The 25769-nt window shown below is 39.9% G+C and overlaps 1 protein-coding gene across 1 annotated transcript; it reads left to right on the forward strand.

The window, feature by feature from the left end:
* Positions 1 to 289: 289 nt before the first annotated feature.
* On the forward strand, positions 290 to 25769 carry wnt10a (wingless-type MMTV integration site family, member 10a). Its single transcript, XM_069154750.1, has 4 exons — positions 290 to 354; positions 2197 to 2462; positions 8457 to 8830; positions 23217 to 25769. The coding sequence occupies exons 1-4, from the start codon at positions 299 to 301 to the stop codon at positions 23742 to 23744; spliced, it is 1224 nt and encodes a 407-aa protein (XP_069010851.1). The 5' UTR covers positions 290 to 298; the 3' UTR covers positions 23745 to 25769.

Genomic DNA, 25769 nt, shown 5'->3' on the forward strand with positions numbered 1-25769 from the left:
CTTTTCCTCAAACTTTGTAGCAGCCTCCTTCGTCCAGTAAGTTGGGAGGTTGATGAAACTTTTTCTTGAATGAGTATCCCGCCGCTGGCTGGCACATCTGGATTCGGGACAGTCGGAGCTGTCAAGTCCAGCGCGAAGTTTCAGCCGGACCTGACCCCTCCTCTTTTGTTTTTTTCATCGCTGAAGTTTGAGGCGGAATATTGGAATTGTTTGAATCAAAGTTTCCTCTCTTCATTTTTACTACTTTTTTATTTATTTATTTTTTTACTCTTTTTTTTTTTTATTGCAAGGCAGAGAAATGGAACACTCTCTCCTCAGAGTGACGTGCGTCTTGGTGATTATCTGTCTCAAAAGGTGAGTTAAATTTATAAGTGATGTCTGAATTTAAACTAGAATAAAGTCCATCTCTGTGCTGATTTAATCCACTTAAAGAGCATGTTTGTCTCTTCACGACTTGCTTCATAAATTTTTTTTTTTATCATATCCTCAATTGCAGTAGTTATTAATAGGATTTTGAGAATAAAATTAAATTATGAACTACAACAATAAAGTAATCTTTCATTCATGCAAGTACATGTTAAATAACCCATAGTTTTCAGGCAGCTGTAAAAATAATTAATTTACATAATGAAAAAACAGGCGAGAGATAAAACTATTTTTTTTCTATTGCAATATTATCATCTGTCACAAATGATCTGTTTCTCATTCAGCCCCCTTATTCACAAATAATACTGGCAATTGATAAAAAGTTGCCTTTCATAGAGTCCGTTGTTGCACTAGATCTCAGAGCAGGAAACCCAACAGGTAGCAACAGAAGCCTAACTGAAATTATGATTCACACAGTGCAATGCCACCCTGAAAGTATAGCACCACCACACAAACAAACAACATTTAATGCCATGACATTATCTATTTGTTTTAAATCCAATGCTACTGGCTGCTTTTCAGAAAAAGCAAAAAACCTGGTTTGTGAAAGTTTTTCTTTGATTAAAAAATACAACAAAGTCGTCTAGAAGAGACAACTTAAATTACACGTGTTGACGAAACTATAAAAGCAAGTAATATACAAAGTACTATGTGTGTATGTGTGTGTGTGTGTGTGTGTAACTGCACATGCTTCACTGCACCTGGGTATTTGTGTGTGCATGTCGAGATGTGCTAGAGTATGTGTATGTGTGTGTGTGTGTGTGTGTGTGTGTGTGTGTGTGTGTGTGTGTGTGTGTGTGTGTGTGTGTGTGTGTGCATGCGCGCTTGCTCAGAACTATGCATGCTCCTGACTGCATGCACGGTTGTGTGTGTTTCAGTCATACAAACACTGAAACACACAACTGGTGTTTTACTTGTAATGATAATGAAAAGACAAGTCGGGCACCTTTCAGCTCTCAAGCTATCATCAGCGCAGCATGTGTTTTCCTTGTTACTGCTGTTACGGTTTCCCTGTGAAGTAGAAAAGAGCTCAGACCGCGCTGTCAGCTGAATTACTATTGTTCACATGATTGATCTGCAACAGAAGCTTCAAAAAGTTGAGGGCAGAGACACACCTTAGAGCCAATAAGATATCATGGGTTAAAGTATTTCCTCATGATTTTATGAGGCAGGTAAGTACTTTTTTTTCTCAGCGTGAGTGTATCCAAAATCTATGTCGACAATGGGCAATCATGCCAACAGATGATGGTCAGGGAACAAAATTAGACTTAAATTAACAAGAAATGCAAACATGTGTGTTTTAAGTGCATGTCTAAACCAACATTTTATTTGTGGAAACCCAATATGATCCAGCAGTCTTCTCTATTCACTCAATGTCCGTAAGCATTGTCTATTTTGTCACCAAACTATTTTGTTTTGGTAACAACTTTGTACGATCATAAACTGTATTAATCTGAAAAACTAAAACAACAGATCTGAGAGAGTGCTTGCCCCTCTAACCGCCAGCATCTGGAGATGGTTTTACAAACGTTAACCCACAGTATTTGTATTTTTGAGGTTTTAAAGGAATCAATTATATGGGGGACCATCAATCAGGGCATCTTTTTGGTACTGTGGGAACTCAGCATGAGGTGACACCCAAGACACTTGAACAGAAACCCTACTAGTCCTAATTAGGCTGTTTTGACCAACAAAAGTGAATACAGCAGAGACAAAAGATTTGAGTTGTGCGTTTGTCTTGTCAATAACCCGACCATGTGCTCCATGCAGGGTAGACTCCAATGAAATCTTGGGCCTGAAGCTCCCCAACATCGACCCTATCCTGAATGCCAACACGGTGTGTCTGACACTGCCAGGTTTGACCAGACGCCAGCTGGAGGTGTGCATGCGTAACCCAGATGTGACAGCCTCAGCAATCCAGGGAATCCAGATTGCCATCCATGAGTGCCAGCACCAATTCAGAGGTCACCGCTGGAACTGCTCCAGCCTGGAGACCCGCAACAAAATACCCTACGACAGCATAGTCTTTAAAAGAGGTCAGTTTTATGGTCACTCTGCTTTTCAGTTTCTGCCTTTCTTTATCGACATTTTGCATCTCTTCCAGGAGGAATTTGAATTGGGGGAAGCAAAATGATAAATTTTCAAAATTATAAGACACACATCACTGAATACTTACAAGGCTTTTAAAGGGCTAAAGAGATGGTTTAGTAGGCTACAGAGGTAAAACTTCACCACAGGCAACAAGGCAAAAGTGTGGTCTTCAAACAGACTGTGGTTTTCCGCCTCAAACACACTTCAATGAAGTTCCTTGAAAGGATAGGCTTAGAAAGATTACCTGCCACAGAGATACAAAAGGTCCCTAAACAAGAGTTAATATAATATAATTCTTCACACAAGAAAGAGATCATTTTCCCCATAGTTGCAATTCATCAATGTTATCTTACAAGGCGTCCTCCAAACGGTCAAGTCATCTCTAGTCACTAGCAGCTAGGTATCTACTTTCTAATCACCGCACTGTCGCTTCTCAATAACCCGTACAAAAGAGCAGGTAGCTTCAAAAGCAGTTAGTCACCTCCAAATTACTAAACCTCATGCAGATCGGTTTTCCCTGATGCTTTGTAGTGTTTGGAGCTTTGGAAGTCAGCCACAAAAGGATGAAAGAGGATCTTTAGAGTTGGGAAGCCTTCAGATGGTCTCATCCCAGGTTATTGACTGGAAAAAAAGGCATACATTTCTTAGCAGCCTGAGCACCTGGATAGCTAGCACATCACAAAATGCGGTTGGTAGTTTGAGTGTTGAGTTTAGTTGCCTTTGATTTCGCAGGAAATGAGGGATACGAGAGTGCTCAAAACAGAATTATTATGAGCCCTCAATCCAAATGTTGTATCCAGCATCTTTGAAGCTGTAGAAAATTTGGAGAAATTAGACTTGAAACTGGCTTTGTTGTGCAATGGCTGAGATTATAAATGTATACCCTTAATTTAGCTTTGGTAAGTATGAAAGCCTGAAGATTGTTGCTTTAAGACAGTGGCACTGAATTGTTGTTGTTCCCTCTCATTAAAGAAAGAATAAATAAACAAATAAATAATAATAATTTATAAAATGTGAAAGGACGTTTCCATAATTTCTTTTCATTTTTAATCTTTGTGCAATAAAATCACGAAACTTTACTTTTTGTGACCCTCGTTGGGGACTATATCCCATCATGCCATTGAACTTATATGAGAAGAAACACCCACTTAATTCCAGTATATGCTTTCACACCAGTGGTCTTACTTTCACTCCTTACTGACTCATTGAAAGGCTGTTTGTCATTATTAGTAGAGGCAGTTGCTGGTTGTCTGGCATCCCTGGTTTGCCTCGGGTGCAGAAACTCCAAACCACTGACATAAACAACCTCTTTAAATCGGATGATTCATCTGTTACATGTTGATACGATCCTCTCTACAGAAGCTAAAAAACTGGATACAAGTTAACATGCTGCAGCCATTATAGCATGCAGCTACTGCAAACGGGCAGCACTTTCAACAGGACATGTTTACTGACGAGGATTAGATAGAATTGTTGAGATTAACCCACATTTACGGTGTGAATGCTCATAGAAAAAAAATTAGTCTCACACAAGGTGTATGTATACCAAAGTGGTATTTTTGCTTTACAAATCATAAATTGTATCCAATTTATTTATGGTTTTTAAAAGCTTGTGCAGCAAAAAAAAATCCTTCTTATGAAATATATTCAGATCTGGTGTTGGAAGTTTTCTGCTATTTAATTCCTATATCTGATCTCCTAACAAGTTTTTGTGTAGGCTGCAGGTGTTTTACAATTTAATGTTTGCTTTGATGTCTAATTTTACTGCATCAGATCCTGCTCGGATCCTCTCAGGCTCTGGGATCTCTGTGCTGATGGTCTCTGATAACTTTTATGGGCCGATGTTCATTCCCTGTTTAGCTTGCATTAAAACTAGGCTAAAGATGATGCCAGCCAAGACAAAAATAGAAGAATCGGTCCCCCTCTTTCTGTGTCTGTCTTTCATTTCTCCCTCTCCTTCTCTGTCACTGTGTCTGTGTCCTCCCTCGCTGAGCTGCTCCTAATGCTTTTACTTCCCTTGCCAGTGCAAGTGCTTGTGAATTTGCTCTCAGCACTTTCCCAACTCTCTGCGGCAAAAGCATAAACCTGTTTAGTCGGTTTCTGTAACACAAAGTGACAGTTTCCTTTGAATCTTTAATTCATTTTGCCACTTCCTCTGCCATCAGTTCAGCCGGGCGTGCCACAGCTGGTGAATTATTTGTTAGATTGATTTGCTTCCAGTCTTCCGGGGGCCTGCGTCGTGGAGCCCAGCTCAGAGCGGGGCAAGAGCTAAAACAGCCTTTCTATGTATGAGGATGTGCCTAAGTGCCATCCCTCTCTCCTCTCCCACATGGTGTGGGTCAAGGTGGGCGGGTGGAGGAGGGGTGCAGGTTGCGAGTTTGCGAGTCAAATTTGATATATATAGTCAGTGCATTTTCATAGTTTGTATGCGCGCATTTCTTTTGGTATAACTAGACAAAGGAGGAAGTCTGGTGATGTATTATAAAGAGTGACAAAGTCTGAAGGAGGTCAGGGGCAATGGGATGGATCAAACACAGAACTGTGCAAGTTAGCTTACTTAATGTATTTAACTCACAGAACCTAAGTTATGTAAGTAACATATTTATCTTAACTCAAAGCATAAACCTAAACATGTGGTTTTGCTGCATAGTTTTGCTGCCTGAATCTGAAAAACCTGCAACAGCGTCCCAACTTTAACCACGTGTTTAATATTGTTACCATGATGATGAAGGCCTAACGTGCCTGTCGCCAATATTCCATCATATATGTCGTTGATAATGGCCCACTGAGCCGACCAGGAGGTAGAGGAGGGCCATGCTAGACGTATCTATGGTCCTGATGACAACTGATAACGCCCATTTATTCAGTGGACTGACAACATTGGAAGCAGGTGAATGTGATAACATGTCAATGTGGTGTTTATAGCTTGTTTTCACAGCCTCCAGTCGGCAGCTTGTAGAGATGATGACTTAGCCTCCTTGCTGTCTGAAAATCATCCAGCATCTGGTCAGCTCACTGCCCCATTCTCAGTTAGAAGACGTTAAAACTGATACCATATAAAAATGCCAGTGAACACGACTTGAGACATAGTAAGAGCACATTTAATTGATTTTAAATGTGACAATTGTGAAAAGTTAGTTCAACTAGTTCTGCCTTGCCCGCAAGTAACTGAGCTAGATTTAGACAAAGCTAAATCAGAGCACTGCGGTCATCATTCTGAATGTGACAATTCCCTGACAATAAACTTTGTACTGTATATAAGTATGCCAGAACTACAGAATGTCTCTTGCAAGGTAGATGGATTTTTTTTTTTTTTTTTTTACTTATGGCTGCCACTGGCTTTTTTAAGCACTCAGTGTTAAGTATGCGAAGGCAAAGAAGTGCAGAATGACGGCAAATGTGTCAAACATTACGCCATATCTCCAGGTTTTTTTTTTATATATATATAAATGAGGAAGTAACATCAAACAGTGCTAAAAGGGGCAGATCCAGTTAATAGCTTTTTATTTGACTCTAACAAGCAGCCTGAATCATTTCCCCCTTCAAGCACTGTTCTATAAACCCCTAAGTGGTTTCTTTTCATGTTTTCTTTACAAGTTCCATTATAATCTCCACTGTTTTGTAACGCAGTGAGTGACTGCCAGTGGGGCTGCTTTTATGGAACCTGAGGGCACCTTCACAGGCAGTAAGTTGAGCTCTAACAACAAACAGAGGGTAGCACTGCCAGTGATTCTGTCGCACTTCATCCTTCAATATTCACGGATTCCACAATTGGACATGGATCTTTTTTTTTTGTCACAGAAATATGTCAACATGTATGGAGTGTGTTTATATTTCCAGTGTGTGTGTGTTTTTATGTGTGTGTAACAGAAGTCTACTATAACATCAGTTTCACGAATTACAGATCAGTCATGGTAAGGTTACACTCATTACATGTGCTGCATGCAAGTTAGACTTGCTGTCAAGGAGCAAGGTATGTGTTTAAGTGTAAAGGCAGAATAAGTCACACATTGCATGGAGAGATTACATGCACGCAGTCATTTAACTACGTCCTCTGCATGCATCCATCTGAGTCCATCTGAGTCAATCCGAAGTGATTACAAGGCAAAAGCAGCGGTATGGCATAATTAGCCCCTCTAAGTTAAACAAGTGTACATTTGGCGGTAGGTTTCCATCAGTATGTACGTCTGAAATGACAAAAGAAAAAAACAATAAAAGGATATAAATACAGCCGCCAGTCAGCCAGAAAAGTAAGTCAATGACTAAATGTGCCAGGCGTAGTTAATGGTTACAGTCTAGATTAAAGATCCATGTAAGATGGAGAGAGACTGACAGAGAGACAAGGATACAGAGCCAGGAAAACATCCAATGTGGTTCCGGACTCATGATGTTTAATGCAGTGCTACCGAACGAATTCAGGAACTATCCGACGACTATTCTACTAACTTGCAGCAGATAGTACATCTAGGCAGACTACAGTGTACAGAGGTACGCAGCTGTGTATCTTTATGAGCAGTAGGACAGACAGAAGGAGACACAGCCCTGTTTATTCACAGTGTGTGAGTCCCCTGTGAGTCCTCTGTTGGGAGTGGTGAGGGTCTGTTCACGTTCAGCTTCGTCCATAGAGAGAGAACGCAAGTGTTTGGAACACTTAATTGCTATTGTCCCAGATGCATCCTCCCGTTTTATGAGTCTTGGTCTGAGTGCATATAAAAGTGTGAATAAACTATTTTGTACATCGTGTATTTTGCAGAAAGTACAAAATTTAAATAGCCATGACGTGCAAACTTACAAAGCATCGTGACACAGGTTGCTATCTGAGAAAGTTAAAGCCCGTCTTTAAAAGCCAGAGTTTTAGGCCAAGGAGAATTTTACATCTTAAAGTTGTATCCAGCACTCTTACAACTTTAATGAGGGGAATGACAAATCTTTGTTGCTATTTATTGTGTTATATTGGTCAAAAACATACTGTATATAAAAATGGACATAGTCTCCAGGTCTAAAAAGTTAATTAAAGCCAATGTGAAAGTGCCTTTAAGTGCAATACCACTACGGACAACTAGGGACTGGCTCCAAAAGACCATTTAAAAAAACTCAACTTCTTTCAAGAAATGCAAAGTCAATCCATTTTTTATGGTCTCATTTGCTAAATTCACTCATTTTGATCAGTGTTCTTGTGGTCCATTTCAAAATAATTCCATAATTAATTTTATATTAGACCTCATAGGTGGGCAGGCATATTGTCCTCTGGTTCTCAGTCAGATTGAGTCAGATCCACCCCTCAATTCTCCCCAGCTCATCCAAACATTGTTTAAAAAATAAAACTAAAACACCAGACTTCAGGCATCAAAATGGTAGTTCATAAACCAGTGGGTGACTTCATTGTGGATTCCCACTTCAAAAATAGAAAATGAACACCTGCAAACGGTTTCTTAATCATAGATATGTAAAAATGGATCACTATCTTGCAAATTCATTTTCCGTCCTCCATTTAGCAGATAATCTTCTTATTTCACTTGACAGGTTCATGACACACATACAATGGTATGTTGTGCCTGCAGGTTATTGAAAATTCTACATCAACTCCATTTCGCAGTATAGCAGTTATAATGCCTCTACAGCAGCTTCTTAAGAACTCCATGCCACATAGCCAAACACTGACATGGTCCTCATGTCAACTTCTGTCTGGGTTTGAGTGTGATGCTTATGTCATTTAGGCAGTAAAATACTGTGTCAGTTTAAAGAGCATAAATTCCCAATGCCATTATAACTGAAAACATGTCTTAGACTAACCTTTAAAACGACATGTTATAAACTGTATATGTCGCAGTCTTTTCTTTCCCAAACCCTGTTTCCTGATTGTGACACTTTTTTTTACACTGTTTTACTGCCACATTAGCCCAAACAACAACATCACTATATTCTCCCTGTACCCACAGGTTTTAGAGAGAGTGCCTTTGCATACGCCATCGCAGCAGCAGGCGTGGTGCACGCGGTGGCCAACGCCTGCTCAATGGGCAAACTCAAAGCATGTGGCTGTGACGAGAAGCGGCGCGGGGACGAGGAGGCCTTTCGCATCAAGCTGCACCGCTTGCAGCTGGAAGCCATCCACCGAGGGAAGGGTATGGTACACGGTGTCATGGAGCACTTTCCGGCTGACCTGCCAGGGCCCCAGGACTCCTGGGAGTGGGGCGGCTGCAGCCCCGATGTGGAATTCGGAGAGAAGTTCTCGCGGGACTTCCTGGATGCCCGTGAGACCTATAAAGACATCCATGCTCGTATGAGGCTTCATAATAATAGAGTTGGCCGACAGGTGAGTGCAAAGTGAGAGGATGTGTGTTTTCCTAAATGTGCATCACTGCTGCCGTATTTGTCATACCGCGTTGAAAGCTGATTTGTAATTTGGTTCAGTTTGCCACACAACAGTTAGGACTACACCTGGCACTTATAAATATTTTGTAAAACTAATCATTGTGCATTATCTCCTTCTCCTATTACCATCACTATTATGTTATGTTCTATATAATTTATTACACAATTAAACAGGTGGGCAGTGGGTGGGTCGAGTGCCACGGGGTCAGAGATAATGTTACAGTGAGCAGCACAAACTGATTTAACAGGTCGACACGGGACTTTTTCTGCTTGCTGACTTCCAGAGACTGTGTGTGTGTGTGTGTGTGTGTGTGTGTGTGTGTGTGTGTGTGTGTGTGTGTGTGTGTGTGTGTGTGTGTGTGTGTGTGTGTTTTTGCATAAACATGCTCACTCTACAGCTTAAGTCTGTATAAAAATAATAACAATAAATTTCTTTCTTTTTTTAAATAATTTAAGTCAGTTAGAAATTTATTGTAATACTATTTACTGCAGGAATTTCTGATATGATTTGTTTCAAATGGGAATCGTATCTTATCACAACTACGTGACTGGGTACAAACAGAGACTGAAGAAGTTCAAAACATTTTCTGCAGTACTTTGAAGGTCAACAGTTGTTTTTACCTAATAAGAATTGTTTGAAAAAAAAAACCTTAGCAATGCAGTGGAGTGTGAGGCTGCTACACTGGGTGACACTGTCAGTGTATTTTATTTTATTTTATTTTATTTTATTTTATTTTATTTTATTTTATTTTATTTTATTTTATTTTATTTTATGAGATTATAACTGGCTTTACCAGTCGTTGAGGTTTTTTTTATTATTATTATTCAGTTATACTTATATTTTTTTTTTTACATTTGTGAAATTTGTTCGGATAAATTCTGAAAAACAGATGGAAAAAAATACGTGGGTGGATACAATTAATTATTTATTTATGTCTTAATCCACAGATGTAGAGATTACCTCTCAACATGTAGAGTATGTCTGGAACCAGTTTCCATCTAAATCACTCTCTGAATTACTGCATGTTGTGAGAATGAAATGGTTTTAATGTTACTTTTGAATTATTTTCAGATTACTTGAGTAAGGAGGCCAGTAAATAAGCAAAATATTCACATGTAGAGGCTCAGTCAGTGGACACAATGTACATTTTGTGTCAGTGTGTTATCATTTGCGCTGTTGTAAGTGGCTGGATTGTTTGCTTGTTTTGTTGTTTATTCAGGAAAACTTCAGTAATTTCTCCAACTCTTTCAGAATATTTAACACATTTACTAATCAGTCTCAGAGAAGGCAAATTGTCAATTTAGATTGAAGGTTTTGTTAAAAAGGTGCTACTAGTCATATCAACCAATCACATCAATCGATCAGGGTGTCAGGACCTCTGAAGTTGACTCTCAGAGTCTTTCACATAGGTTTACTGACGTTTTATTTTATTTGTTCTGTTGCAGTAGTAATTACATAATAACCAGATTGCTATGGATGTCATTGTATAGCGTTATGGACTATCTCTTGTATCTATCCCTGGGTACAATATATATATATATATATATATATATATATATATATATATATATATATATATATAGATATAGATATAAGCTCTTGTATTTTAGAAAGTTGATGTAATTTATAACATGTTGAGAAGATTAGCCCTAAAGGTTTTTGCTTTGGACAATTCAAGAGAAAATGTAAATGGCAGTGATAAGCCATGGCAATGTCCAGCACTGTGGTGGAGCAAAGAAGGGACCATAAATTGCTCATTGTTCCCTGTTTCCTCCTGAGTAATTTGGGCTAGTATCTTTTCATCAGTTTACTTCTGGTTTCCTTGATTATGCAGACAAAACACAAATGTGGAGCGCGTCAGCGGGACTCAGCAACAGCTGGCCTCCCTGTAGTAGCTGCAGTTCGTAGAAAAAAATCATAGACGTGGGACATGGGAGTAAACACGGGTGGAGGCTGACATGACATGATTAGTAATGAATTATTGAGCTAAGCAGAGAGAATAATTTGTCTTTTGAGTCTTCCCCTTTTGAGTTGTAGTAAGTATGGTTATGAAACTCAATAACATACATAGCCACAGTATGCCCATGTGCATGTTGTTTTTAATCTATCTACCTCTTGAGGCCACGGGCTTCCCCATAGTTAAAAATGTCCCAGTAGCAAATTGACTTTGACGGTGTCTCACAGCCAAAACGCCTCAGGTTTGATCCTGTTCTGTCTTTGCTTATCAGTCTGTCTTTTTGCAGCAGTGTATCCTATTGAAATGCAGTTTACATAAACACTGAAACCTTCATGTGAATCCTTGTGGTTTAGATTCATAATAATGTAAAAATTCAAAATAATGGTTTGTAATGAGTAATGACTGAAGCAGTCTGCTGACATAATCAATCACAGTTTCACTGTGCTGTTACAGTACATGCAACCTTACTTTTATATTGGCACCTGGAGATGGTTGTATATCACTGTCACCGACTGACCTTAAATATCCTTTTACAGGGACATAATGACACAGGCACCAATTATCTCATTAGCCAGATATTTAAGTGTCAGTTGTATTATACAGTAGCCGCAACCTCAATGACACTGTGAACGTGATCCAGTATCGTATTAAATAATTACCACAGACAGCAGTTGACAAAAGCCTGGCAATGGAAGACATTGCTGCTCATGTTTTTAAAAACTGACAAGAATCACTGTGAAGTAGTGGAGAGCAGAGTCATAGTCAATATTTTGCTCCTTATTTGGTCCATGAGTCTCTTTGGCAGCATCGTTGGTTAGTGTTTGTGATTTAAATATATAAAGGTAATGAGATGTGCCATTCATTTGTCAAGAGTTCATGTGCAGGACAAGATATGAAAAACAACTTTACGTGTAAATATGACATGACAACATGGGACACTGCTGTGTTAGAGGAGGCCAACTTTCACAGGTACAAATGAAATATCAGTCATATTTATGAAGTGAAATGAAATGATAAAATTGTATTAGGTTACAAATAAGTTAATCTACCCAGGCCAGTTGCTTTTGGCAGGTGAAGTGCCAAACGGAAACTTTGAGAAGAGCAACAGTAGCTCAAAGAAAAACAAACTATAACTGGCACTCCTCAACTTCATTTTAATTTACAGTTTGATCTTTCCAGAAGGATATTTAGAAAGTCTAAGTATTGGCTCTCAGGTTCCTCGCAATAAATTTCGTTTTCAGCGTGCCAGGCTGCAAATGTCTAGCCAAGCAAACAGAGGCATCCATCAATCAAGACAAATTTTAACTAAAATTGATCAAGTAGTACATTTCATACAGAATACACCTCATACAATATTGTGGTGATGACTAGCTGGGGCTGAATGACACATAGTGATCAACACTAATTTTCGATTCAAGCCCGATAACCCAGATGACCTTGGTATGGTTTAAAGCTTGAGTCTTTTGCTACTGACTTGTGTGAAAGATGTCTTTATTTCTAAATTTGTAGATAGAATAAGGATAATTTTTATTATGTGGCTGAAATTAAAAAATGGGCTAAATATCTTTCATTGAAAATTAGCTTAAAATGAGTAGAATGGGTATAGAGTTAGCTTCGTACCATCGATAAGGAATTTTAAAAAAGGGTCATACTGACTTGTTGCAGCTCACTGCTTTACTGTTTAAGACAACCTTCACATGAGTACATTCTTATTTTGAAACAGTGTGTAATCTAAAAATATATCTGCCCAATCATGTGTTTTACTACCATTTCAGAAATCATCATTTATACTAACACTCCTAAAAAAGGATTTCACATGATCATTCTTCTACACTGGGCATGCCACTCAAAACAGGTGAAAACCAGGTATTTGGTGACCTATTAGATTGTGTGACCAGCAGTGTTGGTTGGGTTTTGGCATGAGGAGTGAGATGGGGAGGGTAAGAATATCAGGCCAGGTCACAGAATCTGATGGGTCAACAAATAGGGTGCAACAGCGATGCTCCATGTAGGACTGATGACGCTGCTGAACACAGTCAATTTTGCAAATTGCTTGATTACTAGCCTGCGTCCTGCACATGAAGGCCGTACGAGTCCTAGATATTTGCATGATTTAGACACATAGACAACAAGGTCCGCAACACCTGTACTTATCCGTGTTGATTTAACCACTGGTAGTCAACCCTGATGTTGTTTGTTTTTTTTCAAGAAAAAGGTCACGTGATAGGGGAGTGATGAATCAGGAAAGACATGGCGTGACTGATAAGACCCAATCAGGAACTGAACATGGGCGTCTGTTTCGCTGTTTTTGCCCATCCAGACAAAAATGTAAGCCCGAAGTTTTCAGAGTAAAATGGAGTCAGCAGCATTTTTTTTTTTTTTTTAAATCTCCATTTCAGGTATTCCAAAACACCAGAGTAGTGTGAACGCGAGGTGTAAACACAGCAAAAGTTGTGTTTTCAATCAAAGAACTTATGTATTATTGTGGCCTAATAGTTAACGCCTGGCTGAAAAGGAAAAGCAAACGAAGACAGAAAGCAAAAATAAAAAGTGTGTGTGTGTGTGTGTGTGTGTGTGTGTGTGTGTGTGTGTGTGTGTGTGTGTGTGTGTGTGTGTGTCTGCATGTGTGTGTTTGTGTGTGAAGTGGGGAGCAAGGGGTGAAGGATCGAGAAAAGGAGAGAAAGGCAGCACTCCAATGAGTCATCGCAAAGCTGTTACTGTAAAATACCACGCATCTGATGACTTCAAGTGTTACAGAAAGGCGCAACAAAACCCCATTTAGACCTTGCGACACACAGACACACATGTGCGCACACGGCCCCTATCAAACAGAAACCACTGACAGATGGGGCCTCAAAATAATGCCTACCTTTCCCGTGTGTCCTTCCTCCCACCAACCCACCACTACCTCCCTCCATCCACCCCCGACCCCCACCCCCGCCACCCCAGTTTCCCCCCCCCCCCCAACCCCCCCTCCACCCCCACCCCTTCAGAGAAGTAGTGTTTAAGCAGAGGAATGCGGTGGTTTCTAGCGGGGTGTGCATGTCGCCTCATGCCCACCCCAGGGTTCTCACGACGTCCCGTCTTGTTTTTAGCCCTAATTAGTGTCTGCTGGCAGTTTGGAAACAGATGTTTAAAACCCTGCAAAAGATGTTAGACTTCAAACACCGGGGCGGAAAGTAGAAAGAGATTCGCCCTTCCTTCCCTCCCTCCCGTCTTCCCCTTCTCCTGCTCTGCCTCCTCCAACTTCTCTCCAGCAGGGCTTTGCTACAGAAATAATACTGTACACCATGGCGGGAACAAGAAGTGTATCTACAAATGATGTCATTATATGAATAATGCATATGCAAAGCACAAGTTGGGCCTGCTGCTTCTTTATTTTTAGCAATTTAAAATATTGGTAAGGTGTTATTATGAAAATGCAAAAAATAATTATCAAAAGTCAAAGAGATTTTTTTGTGAGATTTCAAGCTCTGTTTTGATTATTTTTGTAGATAGTGGTGTTAATTTGGACTGAAGAAAAACACTATTGTTCAGTGGTAAAAACTGTTTTTAAAGATTCTTACATGTTTAAAGTGGCTGCGTATAAAATGGAAACACGTCACTGAGCAGTAAAATGATTGGAAGCATTTATTTTCACCTGAGCGTTTTTGTCTACTGTTTAAAAGTTCAAACCTCGAAACAAATGCTTGGCACACTTCCTTGTGTTCATGTTGCACAGCTTAGAGCCATGTCGAGGTTCTGTTGAATCCTGTCTGTTCATTAGGCAGGTGGTGACAGTGCTGGCGATGCAATAGTCTGCTGTGTTACTGGCAAGCAACTGCTGGTAATTACAATTTACCATCAAGGCCTGACTTCAGGGGAATAAGAAGAGATGGTGTGCACCTTTGCAGGAAGGAAACTATACATTTCAACTTCTTGTGGGTACACATCTGAGACTGATTCTCTCCAAATCATCATCAATGGTTATTATCATGATGACACTTGTGTCTTTGGTATATTTCACTCTTGGCAATCTTTAACAGTACCTGAGTTGGGGTGCAGGTGCAGCAGTGTGTAGGCTGCAGAAACGTTGTGTCCAACGGTACAGTGCAGTTTTGGGTTTAAAGTCACGATTAACCTGCAGTTAGAGTGTCTTCATCATCTGTAATACAACGCATTTTTAGGGTACGCTGAAATATGAAGGCTGGGTATGGTTACAAAAGGGATCCTTCAGGTCCAATTAGGAATGCTAAAAAATGGGAAATGCATTAGTGAATATGGTGGAATACAACATATTAGAAGACTGTAGACCTCTACCCACAACAACTTCACCTGCACCATCGGAGGAGTGAAAGAATGGCACCAGAAAGAGTTTGTGATTAGATCAAGTGGCAACCCGCTGTGACATGAGTCAGACATTTTGGCTGTCACTATCTTGTTTTATTCTGGAGCCAGAAGTGACCATATTTGAATGATCTGCAAAGGAAAGAGAGGTGAATATAACTTGATCTGACCAAAAACTTTAGGACACTATGGCCGGCAACGTAAACCCATCCATCCATTAACTATACCCGCTTTATCCTGAACAGGATCACGGGGGGGGGCTGGAGCCTATCCCAGCTCACATTGGGTGAAGGCAGGGTACACCCTGGACAGATCGCCAGTCTATCACAGGGCCAACACGTAGAGACAGATGGAAACTTCACGCTCTCATTCACACCTAAGGGCAATTTGTAGAACCACCAATTAACCTGAGACGCATGTTTTTGGATGATGGGAGGAAGCCGGAGTACCCGGAGGGAACCCATGGAGGCACAGGGAGAACATGCAAACTCCACACAGAAAGGCCCAGGCCCAGATTTGAGCCAGGGACCTGTTTGCTGTGAGGCTTTAGAAAATTACACCATAATGACTGGTGGAAAAAAAATTGTTGACTTTGTATTTCATGAGAGAAGTTGACGCTTTTTGAATGGTAGTTTATGGAGTCCGGTTTTTTGGGGGGAGCCAGCCCCTACTGGCCCTCAGTGGTATTGCAGGGGAACTTCCACATTATTCTCACTTTTCAGACCAGGACACTACATCCATCTTTTTTTATACAGTCTGTGGATTAGATTCAGTCACCTTCGAATCATACTTGGACAAACTAAAAAAACTGGACGAAATGTACACAATTTACTTTGTGTATGTCAAGACCCATCATTACTTAACTGAAAACACACCAAAATGTATTCAAGTCATAATACATTTGAGCAGCACCCCTTCTAGAGTCATCCAAACCAGCAACAGATCCTTTTTATGGTTAATTTAACCATTCAACCATGATAAACTGCTCCTATGACGCTATTCACGTTAATTCATTGACTCAGAACCCACACAAAAAGCAAAATGTGTTTGATCAAAAAATAGAAACATTAGTGCTGGGTTAGTCCTGTGCACCTCAGAGGCCCTTCTCATATCATCAGTGGTGTGCATAGCATTCCTGAGTCCTGACAGTGCAGAGGCAGAGCATTTGATCTGACCTAACATGCACTGAACATGCGCCAGTGCATGCACACACACATGCATGTGCATATGTACACACACATAAACTCGTGCCCACTCCAGCCTTACAACTCTTTCTTTTTTTACGTACATGCGCGCCCGCACACTCGCCCGTAAGTATACACAGAGGCAAATGTTTCTTAGTAAAAGCTCAGCAGGTGGAAGTGCTTATGTTGGTAATAACATTTTATTAGACTCTCTAAACGAGAGCTGTGGACATTGTGTGCAATTAACAGTGAGTACATACTGTGCACATGGACACAGACGCACACACACTCAAATGTAGTATAGCTCTTACTGTATACTGTATGCTCAGTAATTACATGTCATTGTGCTTGCACGTGTGCATGTGTATTTGTCTGCGTACGCTCAACTGTTCTTTTGAAGTGAGGCGTTTGATTTGTTTGAAGTGATGTCTGGGTTTAATGTGTTGCTGTGGGATTTGTTTGTGTGCTTTGATATCGCCTTGGCTTTCTGCTCAGCTTTAAAGAGTCCTGTAGTAGATTTTCTTTGAACTGACAAACTCAAGGCAGCCTGCAGACTAGTCTGCCGTTTATCTGCGAGAAGGGTCGACTGTGGGACAGATAGACCTTAGATTAGGATTTTCCCAAATGCGGTTAGTGACGATGACACAGGGATTGGCCAATGACTAAATTAAAGGCGCCCAAAAAAACAGGGACTAAGTCATAAATTTTTGTTGTGCAATGTAGCTGGTTATGACAAGCAATTAAGTCGCCCAACTTCTGTACTTCCCCATGGTGAACTTGCAGTATTCTTTGCATATGGCAAATGTTGCATATTGCAGAAGTTGTTTATTATTGAAAAAAAAAATGAAAATCTTCTTGCTTGCATCCATCGTTTTGAAGAGTAGCGTTGGGATCACATATTTGACAATAAAAAACACAATGCAATGCATTTTCGCTAAAGAAGGAAAGGCATGGTAAAACAAATTTTCATTGCCATCAGATATTTCTAAGTTTTAGTCTGTGCCATACCACAGGGTTGTTCCTGTACTACAGGTCATCATCAACTGCCTCATAACCAATGAATCAGTCCTGACTCAGTCAAATCTTTGTATTTGATGAGGATGACCAAATTGAGTCTAAAAAGAGTGTGGTAACATTTCACCTTTGGCACACTGCAGTCCGGGATCACAGTATGTGTTGACAGGGCTGCAACAAGCGTGTGCATGCAGGAATTGAAACACTGCCACATTAACTGTTCTAGAAAAAGAAAAAAAAATGTAATTATTAAAAACACTCACAAAAAATATGTCATATTGGACACTTAAATTTATTCTAACACAAAATAAAAATGAAATATTGCGTTAAATGACTAAAAAGTGGCTTAATCAGCTATTAATTGTCAGATCTGTACAAAAAAATAAAAAACAGGACAAAGTTTGTAGTTTATTTCATCCACTCCTTCAGATATCACAGTAGTCTGCTTATACTTTCCCCTGGCCTACTGTATTCTGTAGCTTCCAGTCCTGTAGTCTGCCACCAACATGTTGTATTTGATCTCTGTCTGGGGGTTGTGTTTTATGGATGTCTCTGTCTACTCTCTAAGCCAATTAAAACTTGCCAGATGTTTGTTTCTCACTATGGTCCACCATTGACTTTGAAGCAGTTACATCTCTGTAGTGTATGTGCAGTGTGGGCCAAAGTGTTAGTCATGAGAAAGCATAAATTAACAGGTTTCCATCCTTCCAAATGATAATATTCAATGCAGATTCATTTACCAATTTTATCAGTTCCAAGACTGCATTGCAAGGACTCGAGCGTGCAATGGGTCTCATATTATGGACACTTGTTTTCTCTGAAAACAATCAGCCATTTCCCCTGGTTAACACAGTGACCTACTTCACTCTTCCCAAACCGCGGTTCTAGACCCACGCTGAGTCTCTGGATACATTAACATACGCCATAGTAACTGAAAGTAAGATCGACAATATTTTTACATCTTGCATTGCCAAGACAATCAGTGATGACAGTTTAGATAGGACTGCTGACTGCAATCTAATCTACACGGCTAAAAATGGCAGTGGTGGCTGAGCATAGATAGAGTATCAGTTAGATGGACAGGTGATTTATGATAGCACACGCACACGCACACACACACACACACACACACACACACACAAACGGGCTTTGTGTATCAAGTGGTGTTGGGACAACAAAGAGATAATCCAAAAATAATCTCTTCCTTCTGTCATCCCCTTGTCCTCACACCTCCCCTCACCACTGAATTTACTGTACCCCCCCAACAATAAATCATTGCATCAGATTTCTTCCTGTTTTCACAGTAAGGAAATAGATTGTAAACACAGACAAAAAGACAGACACATAACATTTATCTGTGTTGTCTCTCTTTCTCGTCTTTGTTACACACAGTCATAGCCGCAGGTACAGATCAAGAAGGAACGGGAAGAAACCAGAAAATCACAACCTTTCATTTGATCATCAATCAACCAGTCGGATTCTTAAAGTGGTCTGGATCTGGAAAAATACAGTTTAATTTTTTTAAAGACAGACTGCAAGTTCATAATTTTAGATCAGTCACCAACTCAAAAAAATACCTCTTTGCAGACTGTCATCTTCTAAAAATAGAATAAATCAATCATTCAATCCTAAAAAAGATACTCTAAGTGAGACTACTTTGAATAAATAAAGGTTAAAAAAGCATTAGAAAAGGCAATGCCATGTATCTGAGCTTCTGTCAGAACATGTCTTTTGACAATCAAAACTCATTTTAACATGCAAAGGGATTTTTACCCTGTTTTTCATTTGAACAAAATGTTCTTAACTAATGCTCTTTTGTCAGATGAATCAGTACTTCACATGTCATACTGACAGACCACTTCTAATATAGCAAGAGCAGACAGCTTCCTCATTTCTTATTACCTGCTGAGGGTCTGATTTGTATCTGTTTGCCTTTCATCTTCATGCCAAAAGAATATTTGACATTTCCCCCAACACACATAAAGCAGTTATTTTCTTTTGTTGAGGTTTTAGGAGCTCACAGTCAGAGGAAAGGGTGTGCAGCATGCCTCGTGCGTTTAATTAATAAATACACCCTGAAAAAAGAACTCAGATGTTAATGCTTTGATGCAGCATTGGCAGATGTGCTGCATTTTAAATTGAGAGCAATTCCCCCATAAATCTAAACAACTGTTGTAAATCTCACCATTCTTTAAAGGTTTGGGCTTCAGCTCAGTAGGAATAAGTTGTAAAGCTAATTGGCTTTGTCTGACAGAATAAATCTAATTTATATGAGGCACTGTACTTTTGTAGTGACACATATTCCATTAGAAACAAAGGGTGCAACTGATCGGTCTGGCACTCCTAAGTCGCTGTTTCTGATTTACTTTAGTCATTTGTAAACAATGAGTTAAAATCTTGCTAATGTATGACAATCGTTAGTCAGCAATGGGTCGATTGCAATCAGTTTGTTGATACATTCAGAACTGAATTAATACGTTTAAAGACCAATTCATTACTTCGAAAGATGCACAAGTGTGTCAAATCCTCTGCCACGTTTCCATAACACTTCTTCCTGCCATTTTCTCGCAGCCGCTGCCGTCTCAAAGACATGGAAAGTAAACGATCACATTTGGGTTCACATAAGTCATTTTATGTAAGTAACGATGCGCACATAAATTAAAGACATTACATTACTTAAAAGGAGTGTACGTTAGCTTTTGCTTTCTCATGGGACTGGAACACCAGACTCCTGGATGAAAATCCGGTGTATGTCCCATCCAACCAGCCACTTACCAACCCCCTGCCTCCACAGACCTGGTCACTTCTGCTCCATCCCATACCCTCACCTTTGACCCTCCCAGGGTCAAGGTGCTGTGAGTGTCTTTCTGACGCCAACAGCTTTAACAAATGTTAATATTTATTTTTGATGCTCAAATTTCATTTTTTTTTTACCATTTTACAGCTGCTGCTCTTCTAATGATTGTGTATGGAATCGGAAAATGCTCTTTGACACAGTGTGCATCATGTAATGTGTATGGAAGTTGTAGTAACAGGATTTGGCCACTCTGCCAAAACAGAGTGAGAGCCCAGTGTTTCTTGGAGGATTGACATTAAAGCATTTGATATGGAAGCCAGAAATGCTGCACACTTGACAAGCAATAATTTTGAAGACATGAGAACATCACCATATGCTGTGTCTGCATCAGGAATACGTTCAGTGAACTGCTCTACTCTGACACACATCTACGTAAAAACTTTCTAAACACGCTGCTGTGGGTCATAATCTCCAAAAACATTTTGTCTTTCTTTTTCTTCCCCTGCATTGTACATTTGTAAGTAGAAATAACACTTTTTAGCTGTTTTTGCTGTTTCTACTGTTACTTTGAAACCCCTCTGGTGCTGTGAATCCACCATCAAACAGTAGCAATGTGGATGCAATTATGACTCTTAAGGTCAGTTTGTCTCTTTAAGGTTTAAGTGGGCTGGAGCGTTTCATGATTACAGACTTTGCTGTATGTTTAAGGCCAGCACGTTTGTGATTCTGGGGTTGCCTCTGTCCCGATGTAAAAACTGAACCAGAAGCTGCAATCTGAACTCAGTGCAAGTGCTGTTTGAGCTATTATAGTGTTGTTTACTATAAAGCCGTACTGCCTCTAGTACCTCCTCGCCACTGATCACAGCCCCTTTAAACTTTCTTTTCAACACTCGGAATAACAGTAGAACTATGTTTATCCAAAAAGCACACTTCTAAGTCACTTTCTGTAATCCTGAAACTGCAAATATTTTGCATTCTTTCGCATAATTATTATAATACACCATCTAAATATGTTTAAGCTACAACACCAGCGTTGCTAACTTTTCATTTTCTCGACTGATCCACATTACTGGAAGGTTTGATGAGTGATGGGAAGATAAACAGATTTACAAAAGTTGTATATAATTAGTCTAAATAATAATAAAAAAAAATAAAAATAAAAAAAACAATGTTCACATATTCTAAATGTAACTCCTTGAACACATTTTGCACAGTTGCAGAACACAGTATTCCCCCTATCAAACTTTGCAACTTTAGCTGGATGCATCATCTTCCCTGCTTCATAGTTTTTGTGACAATGCCCTCTTTTAATTATTTAATTCTATAGCTCCTTTCTAAAGTACACATGCTCATTTATAACTTTGGCTGTGTGGTGAACAGGAGGGTTTTCTTTGGCTGCACGCTCCACTTGTTCATTCTGAACAGATGAGTCAAGCGTCGCTCCTTTACTCTGCATTGTTTGCTCAACTGGGAAACCCGCACAGCATGAAATGGTGTGTCATACGCATAACATGCACTTTGCTACATTCAACAACTTGTTCCCTCTCAAAAAGGTTGAACAGAACAAGGAGGCAGAAAAACTGAATCATCTGATCATTGGCAACGATCCCAAATGACCTTGTTTCTGAGATTGTGGGTAACAGGACTGCAACACTCAATAGATGCAAGAAAGGACTCTCGCTGGGCTCTGTTTTTTTTTCTCCTTCTATGCTTCTGTTCGTAGTTTTTCCTTTTTAATGGACAAGACTGTAATTAATAATGGAGACCGTTTGACTCAGTAATGTCTAAACAGGGGAAATGCACCACTGTATCACACAAGAAGAGTCTACAGGATAAATTCTGCACACACATCTTTTATCTATGCATAGGTACATATCACAATGTACACACAAGTATACATACACACAACAACTCCTTTGCTTGTGTCCATGGTCATGCCTGTATGTCTGCCGTTTTTGTCTCATTCTGTGTGAAGTGAACGACTATGCGGGTGACGCTCATATTTTGCGCGTGTGACGCTCATATTTTGCGCGTGTGATAATAATTACCCGTATTGCTATCACATGTGTAGTATGTCCTTAATTGCGCAAGTGTCCAGTCGGTGTGGTTGTGTGTGTGTGTGTGTGTGTGTGTGTGTGTGTGTCTGTGTGTTGATAGGGGCGGCAGCAATACCATCTGTCAGTAGTCTGGGTGGCCTGGTGTTCCTCTTGGTAATTGGATCTTAAAGTTTAGGACGGGTGATGACTGATAAACACACACATACATACACACGCACATGCTAACAGAGATGGACAGAGCTCATGCCATGTGGGATGTTTTTATGTGTTTTTTTTATATTCTGTACCAATGAAAAGGGATAAGGAGGTCCATGCAGAGTTGGTCCTTCTCTACTGGGATGTTTCGTGTTAGCACTTGTTTATGCATGCAGGTGCAGACATCAAAAAGCATTCTTTTAGACTTCATAAATGAATTAAATTGTGTGGCCACATTTAGGTCTACAGCCAGCTCAGCTCAGCACCTCTGGCTGTTGTTATCCATGTGGTTCCATTGGCCAGCATTAAACCATTACAGTGGAAATGTGAAAATACTGCAATGCTCTGATGCCTAATGTGCCACTAAATGTGGGTCATACTTGGAGTCATTACTTGATGCCAAAAGATGAATAATGACACGACTGTCTGTTTGGGTAATGCCTGCATCCAACGGTGTTATTTGATATCAGCATGTTTAACAACACACTCAGAGTTAGACCACCTGGATTTTCAATGTGGAACCAGTGTTTCTTTAAGGCTGTGTGTGTCATTCAGTATAAAGTGGAACAGTGCCTGGGTTACAAGAGCAAATGAAAAACAATAAATATATGACAGGCAGTCTACAACACCCTGTATCTACATAAATTAAACTTCATATGCAACCAGTAATAAAGAAAGTCATTAATCCTTCTCATTTTCTTTATTTCCGCCTCCTCCTCTCACTCGCTCGCCTCTGCTCACTTCCTTACTCCATCCCACTCACTCCTTTTGTCTGTCTGGCCTGTGTTTTTCCCAGGTGGTGCTCGACCACATGAGAAGGAAATGCAAGTGCCACGGGACGTCCGGGAGCTGCCAGCTGAAGACCTGCTGGCAGGTCACTCCAGAGTTCCGGGTGGTGGGCTCAATCCTCAAAGAGCGCTTCCACATCGCCACGCTTATCAAGGCTCACAACCGGAACACTGGACAGCTGGACCACTCCCACCACAACCATCACAACCACCACAACCATCACAACCACCACAACCATCACAACCACCACCACCACACACATCGGCGGCGGCCCAGCATCAACGAACTAGTCTATTTTGAAAAGTCGCCGGATTTTTGCGAGCGGGACCTGGGCTCAGACTCGGCGGGCACGCAGGGCCGGATCTGCAACAAGACCAGTCCTGGCATGGACAACTGTGAGAGTCTGTGCTGCGGGAGGGGCCACAACATCCTGCAGCAGACACGGAGCGAACGTTGCAACTGCAAGTTTCACTGGTGCTGCTATGTGGTCTGCGAAGAGTGCAGGATAACAGAGTGGGTCAGTGTCTGTAAATGAAGAAACACACACCAAAAGACTAAAACTAAGAAAACTAAGAAAAAGAGAGTTTTTTTTCAATCCAGACTTTTACTTTGAAAAGGCAATATGACTGTAATATACGTGCCCCGTTCTTTTTTGCAGTGGACTGCAGTTTTTTTGCAGAAAAGACGAGCAAGGACAGAGTGTGAAGCAGTTGAGCCAACAGAAAGATACGTGTATGTTGGTAAAGAGTGTGCACATGCAGCGTAAGCTGCCACAACTCAGAGAGCTTGGATGTGTACTGCCTTCCTCTTGGGGCCAAGGAACATATTTATATCAGATATATATCTGTTGACTGACATACAGCTGCATGACATTCAAGCGAGCAAGGAGGAAGTTGAAAGTAAGCCGTGGGTTGCAAGCAGAAAGAAAATAAAGTTACGTCATAGCAACAGCAATATAAGATCTGCATGAAATTTAAAAAAAAACAAAACTATATATTTTTCAAACAGAAAATTAGTCCTTCAACCACCAATACTATGACTTATAGTGTCGCATAAATCCAGCCATGTCATACAGAATCAACCATGTCTCCTATCTACTACAAACAGCAACAAATACAGACCTTTTCACTTGTTGACAGCACAAGATTTGGCAAAGCAAAACATATCTGGAGCACTTCAGGATTTTTGTGCCTTTTTTAAGGGCAGTTCAGATGTTTAAGTATTTATTTATACAGTAGCAACTATCATGTTGGACGTGGAATACATCAGGTGACTGTTTGACTCAATTGACATTCTGTTGTCAATATTACTGTTGTATGCATAACGTTAAACTCTGCCAGCAATGATGGTATCTGGCAAGCAATACATTTTCACATTTTAGTAAAAAAAGCCCCACAACAGACTGGACTATTGAAATTGTATGATTGCATTAACAGGCCAAACTTATATAAGAAGTGATGGCCCCTGAAGAAATATTCAAGCAATGCTAAGGGGCTTAATTTAAAGTCAATCAAACGCCTGTTATTAACTGTAACAACTCTAATTGTTGGTGTTGATTCCTGGGATTCCTCATATCAGACCCTCGTAATTTTAAACATTTCCTTTCCTCTAATGCAACATGTTGGGATAAAATTAACACAAACCAGCTTCAGTGTAAAAACAACTACCACGACTGTTGAAAAATCACAGTCTGAAAACCATTGAGCTTGTACCGCTGTTTTCAGACCTCCCTAAAACACAGGCCAGATGCATAGTCCCGAATTACACTATCCCAAATGTACCATGTGTGGTCTGTTTTGTGTGTGGTATGTAATGTAAGAGGACCGTCAGAGTGCACAGTAAACCTTCACTTAACAAGTATAGTTTTCATCGTCAACATGATCTGAATGGCACTGTAAATAAAAATGAATGATTCTGCACAAAAAACATCAATAATTTGAAAGTGCCTCAGGAAACTGAGTGCACACGAACCAGCTCGAGTTCCTCTCACTATAAACATCCCAAACTGTCATCAATCAAAGTGTTTCCTGTATTGTGATGCGATGTACTGTGTGCAACACTGTAAGCTTCTTGTACTATATCTACACTCACCTTCACACTTCTTTGATGTGTACGACAGGGATATTCTGATGTCAGCTTCAAAGTATATAACTAAGAACAGTGATATGGATTTCTGCCTATGTACATTTAAAAGATCATATTTTCTCTCAAGAAAAACTTGTATGAGTAAGGCTCCTTATCAGACAGTGTAATTTATTTCAAGCAAATATGTTTCTGTGTTGAAAGCAGAGAAAGTAAAAAAAAGTCTGGGATTATTTTTCCAGTGTAACAGATTATTTTGATTCTGATAAGTAGTTTGCACATACAGAACTGTGTCCAGGAAAACTCTGGGAAGATATCAGCAATATGCATTTTTTTTTTTTTTTGTCATGTCATAAATGTAATGTATGTATGTATTTTTATGTTTTAATATGGTTATTATCTAAGTTATTTTGTTTTTGTGGATAACTTAATATTTGTAAGACAATAAAGAGACCATAATATTGAAAGGGGGCTTTAA

Source organism: Embiotoca jacksoni, unplaced genomic scaffold (genome assembly GCF_022577435.1).
Source record: "Embiotoca jacksoni isolate LCO1_2020_lvr unplaced genomic scaffold, fEmbJac1.0.p SCAF_2, whole genome shotgun sequence".
NCBI lineage: Eukaryota > Metazoa > Chordata > Actinopteri > Embiotocidae > Embiotoca > Embiotoca jacksoni.